The sequence below is a fragment of the Pygoscelis adeliae genome, unplaced genomic scaffold, assembly GCF_000699105.1.
Source record: "Pygoscelis adeliae isolate BGI_AS28 unplaced genomic scaffold, ASM69910v1 Scaffold343, whole genome shotgun sequence".
Taxonomy (NCBI): Eukaryota; Metazoa; Chordata; class Aves; order Sphenisciformes; family Spheniscidae; genus Pygoscelis; species Pygoscelis adeliae.
Window position 1 is genome coordinate 952,038 of NW_008824402.1, and position 7,344 is coordinate 959,381.

The following is a 7,344-nucleotide window of genomic DNA, read 5'->3' on the forward strand; positions in this document are numbered from 1 at the left end:
CCTCCCACGGGCTGGCCTGGCACCAGCTCGCTCAGCATCACCCCAGAGGGAGTGGGGCAGAGGGGCCTTTCCCCATCGCCCTTAGGTGCTGCCTTACCTGGCACAGCTGCTTTCCTGCCCTCGTGCCCCCCTCCCCAACTACTCATGCCCACCCCAGAGCCCCCAGGTTTTAGGGAAGAGCCATCCAAGCCCCAAGCGCTGGCTCCCTGGGGCTCTGCTCGGCGGTGCCGGACGGCTGCACGTGCGATGTGCTCTAGGTTACTGGTTTATTGAGCTCTTACAGGGCACTGCTTGGATCTGGTGGGATATAGTCACTGGGACCTTCTCCTACTGTGGAGGGGATGGGACAGGACGAGGGCAGTTTGTTTGCTATGTCCTCTGCAAGCCACCATGGAAACCCTCCATAGTTTCAGATGGGACCTTTCTGGCACAACTCCATCACCAGAGCAGCAACCCCTCTGAGCCTGGCCAGGCAGCCAGGACGGGAGGGCGCTGATGTCCTTGCTGGCCTTTGGGCAGAGGCAAGAAGGCCGCCAATGTAGCCACGGGGGCCGGGGTTTCAAGCCCCACTTGCCCAACGTGGGGTTTGAACCCCACGGTGCAGCCCCCTGAGCTGTCTCTTCTGCTTGTTCCACGTCCAGACACGGGCACTAATGGCAAAACGTTTGGTCTTGGGAGGAGGTGGTGGATCGATCTCTACAGCTCCCTGGTGGCACTTAGCAGGGTGTGCCGAGGGCCAGGAGGGGTGGAGGGGATTCCCGGGGCTTGTCGAAGAAGATGGAGGAGGACATCTCTGTTTTGAGCTTGCTGTCGGCGCTGCCCTCGCTGGAGGTGTCGGGGCTGCAGCCCTCGCAGCAGCAGCAGCAGCAGTCCATGAAGGCCTGGCCCAGGGGTCTGCAGAGGCACAGGAGCAGGATGGGCGTCACCGAGCACTTGAAGAATAGGAAGAACTGGTTGATGAGGTTGAGCAGGTCCAAGGTCTGCTTGGACATGTCGGGGGACATGTAGGCCACCACGATGTTGCAGACATTCTCAGGGGTGGTGCAGAGCCCATAGATGATGGTCAGTCCGATGATGGTGCAGTTCAAGTGACTCTCGCACTGGCTGTGCTTGGTCCCTCGGCACTCGGTCTTCTTCTCGGTGCCGCTGATTCTCCGGGTCACCAGCTGGCAGCTCACAGTGAAGAGGATGGGCAAGCAGAAGTAGCAGCCGAAGTACCACCACATCCGAGCGTTTTGGTAGGTGAGCACCAGTGAGTAGACGGACTCGGGCAGGTTGGACGAGGGCTTCATGGTGCAATACTCCGTCACCACGCCAGACACGGGCGATGTGTCCTGCGCCAGCTGCCAGAGCAGGATCTCCGGCACCGACAGCGTCATGGAGCCCACCCAGATGACGGCCAGCTTGGCGATGATGGACTGGCACTGCTCAATGGGCCGGGCACTGGCCTGGGGGCTGGTGGCCGCGTGGAACCTGTCGATGCCCAGGGCGCAGAGGCTGAAGGTGGTGACTCCCAGCGATGACACCTGGCGAGAAGGGAGGCAGAACGCGTGGGCCTTGCTGCAGGGACATCACAGGGGGCTTGGCTTTACCAGGCTGGTGGCAAACCCCCGACTACCCAAAACCACAGCCCAAGACCCTTCCTCCAAGGTTTTAGAGGGGTCACAGCCTGTGGCTGCATCCCAGGGTTGGAGACACTTTTCTGTGACTCCTGGATAAAATCCTGGCAATGATAAAAATGTCCCTTGACCCATTTGTCCCTGCCCAGCTCCCTTTTCCGCAGAAGGGAGAGGCTTTGCTGGGTGTCTGTCTGTCCATCCAGCCAGGGTGGGAATAGCAGGATTGTCCCTCAGGCTCTTCCTCTATTCTGGATGGCTCTTGGAGACGAAAAGCAGGGACCATCACACCCACCAGCACCCTCCCAGGGTCCCCAAGGCCCCCCAGCTGCCCCAGGCTGGCTTGTCCCTGCCCTGCTCTGCAGCACTGCCGCCTGCTTCCTGGACAGGACAAACGAGCTGAAGGCGCCGTTGTCACAAATCAGCTTGGGGCAATTTCCGCTGCATTGAGAATGGCAGGAAAAACATCCCGTTTGCCAAAGGGAAGCGGTCAAAGGAGGCAGAGGAATCACGGTGGCTCTGGGAGGGCTGGCAAGGCACCGAGGGTCACAATCAGCATTCACGGTCTCAGCCCCAGAGCTGCAGCTTTGCTCGGAGCCAAGTCCCGCAGCCCTCGGCCAGGAAAATGGCAGAGTCACGTGCTGGTGATCCCCAGCCCCGTGGCTGTTCCTGGCCTCACGAAGCCATCAAATGTCATCCTGTACTGAAGGACCTTCCCAGCACTCAGGAAACCTCCCAGGGCTCTGCATGATGCCTGGATGCAGCCCTAAACAGGTCTGGCACTGCCCCCCCGGCCCCCCCCAGCCTTTTCCAGTGGTCCTGGGTTGGCCCCTTCAGTGTTGCAGAGCACAGGAGCTCGTGACAGCGCTGATGCCAAGCACCCAGCATCCCCGTTCAGTTATGCACAGCAGCATCTCCCCAGAAACAACATCAGGGCCCTAGCCCAGCATCACCATCCTGCACCCAGCCCCACCGCCCGACAACGCTGCTCATATCCCAGCTCTTCTGCCCAATGCCCAGAGCCACCCTGACCATCCAGCACCGTTGCTCTGCCCCACAACCAGCACCCAGTGCACTTGCCCAGCTCCCTGGCTGGCACCTGCAGCCCTCCCAGCGCTGCTGTCCTGCTGCCTCGCCTCTCCCCCTACACCCACCCACAGGCTCTTCTGTCTCTCCTGGTCCCCTTGGAGTCCCCAGGCATGTAATTCAGACATGGCAAAGCATCCTTCCCCAGTGCCATGGCAGGGATGCAGCTTGGTGTCACTGGTCACCCCAGGCACATCCGCCTGTCACCAGGAGCCCATGTAGTCAGCTCTGCTCCGAAAACCTGGCTTTGTGCCCCCTCCCAGAGCATCTGAGTAGCCACAAAGCAGAGGACAGAAGATTTGCTCCTTACAGAGTTCATCCAGCAGCCCGAAATGCTTGCACAGTCCCATACAGAAAGGCTGGACATTAACTACTGGGCTGCAGACTGATTCCCCTCTCATGGCTGACTTGTTGCTGGGGATTTAGCTCTGGCCTGGCCATGCCCTCCCACCAGGCTGAAGGGTCCCTGCTGCTGGGTCCCAGGTGAACAGAGAAGCCCTAAAAGCCCCTTTCAGCCCTTGCTCTGGGGCCCAGAGGCAAGAGGGCAGGGCAGGGGTGGCGGAGCGGGAGTAGCCCCCTGGGTGGACCACACCAGGACCATGCCTCCCCAGGGCTGTGCCATGCCCATCCTTCAGCAGCCCCAACATCCCATCGTCCTTCCTGCCTCCTTTGGGTCCCGAGCTGTCCCAGGGGCACCCTGCTGCTGCTGAATCACTGCACCTGGAGGTGCCACTCCCAGGGATCCCCCACAGGGACATGGCCAGGGAGCCCATGGGCAGCTCAGAGACAGGCCATGGCAGACCCTCCTCAGGGAGGGGTCTGGTTTGGGGACATCATCCTTTCCTTCCCATCCTCAGCTGGGGCACTGAGCCTGCCTGCCTGGGCAAACACAGGTCCATATTCCTGCCCCTCTTCAAGTCCTCCTTCTGCCTGGCTGCGACATCAGGGGCCTGCGGTGGAGGATAGGGATGGGGCACACAGTTCATTTAGTAAGAGGCTGGGGTGGGAGACCTCCAGAAATGAGCAGCTCCTGCTTGCTGAGCACGGGAGAGTGCAGAGAGGCGGGGGCTGCCCATCTCCTCTAGCAAACACCACTTCATCGTGCTGGGCTGTAACTTGCAGGTTTAGGGCTGTGCCTGGCAGGGTACCCAGGGTGCAGGTCTATAACCCCAGGCCTGCACCCAAAGGACCCAGTGGCATCACTGGGGTCCCCTGCTGGGGCTGTGCACAGCCAAGCCGTCCGTGAACATCCAGGGACCCCCGTGCCTCTAAAGACCCTGTGCAAAGGCACTGACACCTGGGAGCTGACTGTCACGGTGCTAGCGGGGGACAGAGCAGCAGAACAGAGCGGGACCACTGGTGGCAGCAGCAGCCTCAGACCTGCTCACCTCACAGCCCTGGCAGTGGGGCCTGTGCCAGCCCATCCAGCCCCATGTTTACCCCCGCAGCCCGTGCTGGAGTCAACCCAACCTGCAGCTGCTGTCGGGTGAAGCAGGAGAGGATAATCCAGCCACCCAGGGAGCGGGATGCAGCCAAGTCCTGCACCCGAGAGCCCTGCAGGTCCCAGCAGAAGCTGGACCAGGGAGGGGGATGTTGGGGAGGGGATTGTCATGGGACATGTCAATGTCTTGGGGCCATTTCTTTGCCTGTCATGACTGAGCTCCCTACAGCCACAAGCTTTCCCCATCTGAGTGCCAAAGCCTGCTCTCTGTCCCCTCCAGCTGTTATTTCTCTGAGCAGGCTTAAGTCCCAGTGATAGGCACAGACAGGTCTGGCGATGACAGATGGCCAGGTCCCAACTTAGTATGGTGACAGCCCTGGGAGGGGCAGGGCTGGCCTGGGCACGGGTGCCGAGGGGCGTCAGTGGTCCCACACAACCTGATCAGGTTTGGGGAGAGTGAGGGCAGCAGCCCCCAGGCGCTCAAGCACAAGAAATGCCCTCAGCTTGTGGCTGGTTTTGATATGTTGTGTCAGGGGCACTGACCATGGGAGTAGGCACTCGGTGGGACAGGCAGGTTTTGAACCCCATTTCGCCTGACCAAGCCTGAGAGGATCTTCAGGGACCTGACACTTTCTCTGACCCCTTCCAACCCTGTGTTTGCACCCTTCTTCGATAAACCGGGCTTTGGAGCCCCAGACAACACGCACAGGCGGGCTGGGTCTGTCTGTCGTATGTGGGCACGGAGGGGAGCAGCCTGACCCCAGCCATCCCTGGAGGATGGGAGATGCCCCACAGCGTGGGTTTGTTTCCAATGCAAGAGCAGAACCATGCAAAACCATGCCATCTATCTCAGGCGTTTTTGCTCATTCTGCCTTCCCCTGTCACCACAGTCCCTGTAGCCTTCTCAGTGGGTCCCCAGCTCACCCTGAACGTGGCCAACACATTACGTGTGAGGCTTGAGGACAAGCAAAGATCTCAGGTTCTCAAACATAATCCCTGGCCTCTCCCACCCCAGTGCTGCTCAGCGCTGCCCCACCTGCAGCCCCATGCCCTGGGGCCATCCTCAGCAGCCCACCATGGCCAGTGCTGGGCCTTCGTTGTGGGGCTGAGCCCACAGGCTGGGGGGTATTGGGCTGGGACAGGGACAGACAGATGGAGGGACCCCACGAACAGAAGTCCCCATGCTGGCTGGACAAAGGAGGGTTTCATGGGCTTTTCCCAGCCCTGGCAGAGTTGTGGCTGGCTGCAGAGCCTGAGGAATGGCTCAGGGCAGAGGCAAAGGGAAGGTCAATATTGGACCTTCCCTCAGCTCCTTGCTGTGCCCCACGATGGGGGTCTCTGGGGCACACAGCCCTTGCGCCAGGCCACGGGCAGCATGGACTGCCTCCAAAACAGGAGAGCAGAGAGGAGATGAGTCCTTGAGCCCTCTAGGGCCCTGTGCAACCCCTTACCTCCATGAAGGGTACGATGCGACAGGACACATCCCCTAGCAGCCTCTTCTTGGTGATCTCATTGAAGATGACCACGGGCAGGCAGAAGAAGAGGATGAGGAAGTCCCAGAAAGCCAGGCTGGCCAGGATGGAGTTCCAGGCACTCTTCATGTAGTAGTTGTGCCACACGATGCACATCACGGAGAGGTTTCCGATGATGCCCACTGCAAAGACGATGAGGGACAGGAACATCACGGCATAGGCGCTGTAGGAGTTCTCCGTCACTGGGTACAAGGGGTTCTGGATTTGCAACCGTTTGTCAGACACGGTGGTAAGGTTGGCTCGGGGGTCTGCTCCCTCCCCGTCCGTGGGGAGCCCTTGTTGCTGCTCAGATGGGTCCGTGCTGGATGGCAGCAGGGCCTTGGTTGGGTGCAGGCTGGCCGAGTTGAGGGGCCGCGGGAACTCCACCCGCACCCCCGGCACGTACTGCTGTACCGACTTGGAGTCCTCCTCCGTCCCCCGGCGCAGTCTCTCCTTCACCACCTGGACCTCTGGACTGTCCCAGGAAATCGTTGGCAGAGTCCTACCTCCATCTGCACCCTGTGCATGGTGGGTGCTGCCTTCCCCAGGCTGCCCAGCCCTACCTTGCATCGCCGCAGCCCCCAGCGCCAGCAGCATCAGCAGCAGGAGGACAAGTGCCGGCGGAGAAAGCATGGTCCCCTCCACACCCTCCAGAGAAAGCGTGTGGTGGGAAACAAAGCAGCCCCGAGCGCAGGGACCCCGGGGCTGCGGGCAGCGAGGGAGCGGTCCAGAGGAGCAGCTGGTCTGTCCAGCTCCGGCCGCTGCTCTGGGCTTTCCGGAGAGCTCTGGGCAGAATAAAAGCCGCGCTTGGGAGCGGCAGAGCCAGGCCCTCTGCTGGTCACCCACCCGCTCCCTGTGAGGCTGCCAAGCTCTGCGGAGATGTGCCAGCGCCCAGGCTGGGCAGCTCGGCATCCCCCAACATCCCCGCAACATCTCCCCAGCATCCCTCCAGAACAAGCCACACGAAGGACGCCCACGGCTTGGCACTGGGGATGGGCTGCTGAGCTCAGCTCTTCCCACTCGAGATCGCCCACCCCCTGCCCCTGAGCAGGCGGCACTAAGGATGCCCGAGATCTGGCACTGGGCACTGTGTGGCACGTCCCCTGCACACTCAGCCTGGACTCAGGACTCCTTCAAACAGCCAGACCACCTCCCTGGGGCTGGAGGAGTGATGGGGCTGCCCTCAGGCAATGCTCCTTGCCACATCAGGGTGTCAGATCTGGCCTAGTTCACCCAAGGTTTGTCGTTGCTTTTCCTAGTGACTCCCCCCCCCTGGGACAGGGGTTTGACCAGAACTGAGGTCCCTGATCCCCTGTACCTATGACTTCTCCCCATACCCATCATCTCTCGCCAACACCCATCATCTTTCCCCATTTCCATCGCCTCCCCCCATACCCACCACCTCTCCTCTGTCCTAGTCTCCTGTTCCCCTACCTGTTATCTCTCCCTGCACTGTCACCCCTTCCCCATGACTGTGGGACTGGAGGGACCAGGGTCCCCTCTGGGGACATGCCCTGTGGCACGTAGGCAGCCCATGAGGATGCACGCCAGGCTTGAAGCAGCAGGGCTGCCCCAGACCTGGGGGGCTCAAGGAGTCTGTCCCTCTCCTGCATGGGGCAGTGGCAGGGGCCGGGATGCCTCACCCCATTGCAGCCATCAAACACCAGCTTCCCCCTAGCTGGGACCCTAC

The 7,344-nt window shown here is 61.1% G+C and overlaps 1 protein-coding gene across 1 annotated transcript; it reads right to left on the reverse strand.

The window, feature by feature from the left end:
* Window positions 1-349: 349 nt before the first annotated feature.
* On the reverse strand, window positions 350-6,287 carry GPR37L1 (G protein-coupled receptor 37 like 1). Its single transcript, XM_009320382.1, has 2 exons — window positions 5,595-6,287; window positions 350-1,526 (listed from the first exon to the last, which is right to left on the reverse strand). The coding sequence occupies exons 1-2, from the start codon at window positions 6,285-6,287 to the stop codon at window positions 717-719; spliced, it is 1,503 nt and encodes a 500-aa protein (XP_009318657.1). The 3' UTR covers window positions 350-716.
* Between the last annotated feature and the right edge of the window lie 1,057 nt (window positions 6,288-7,344).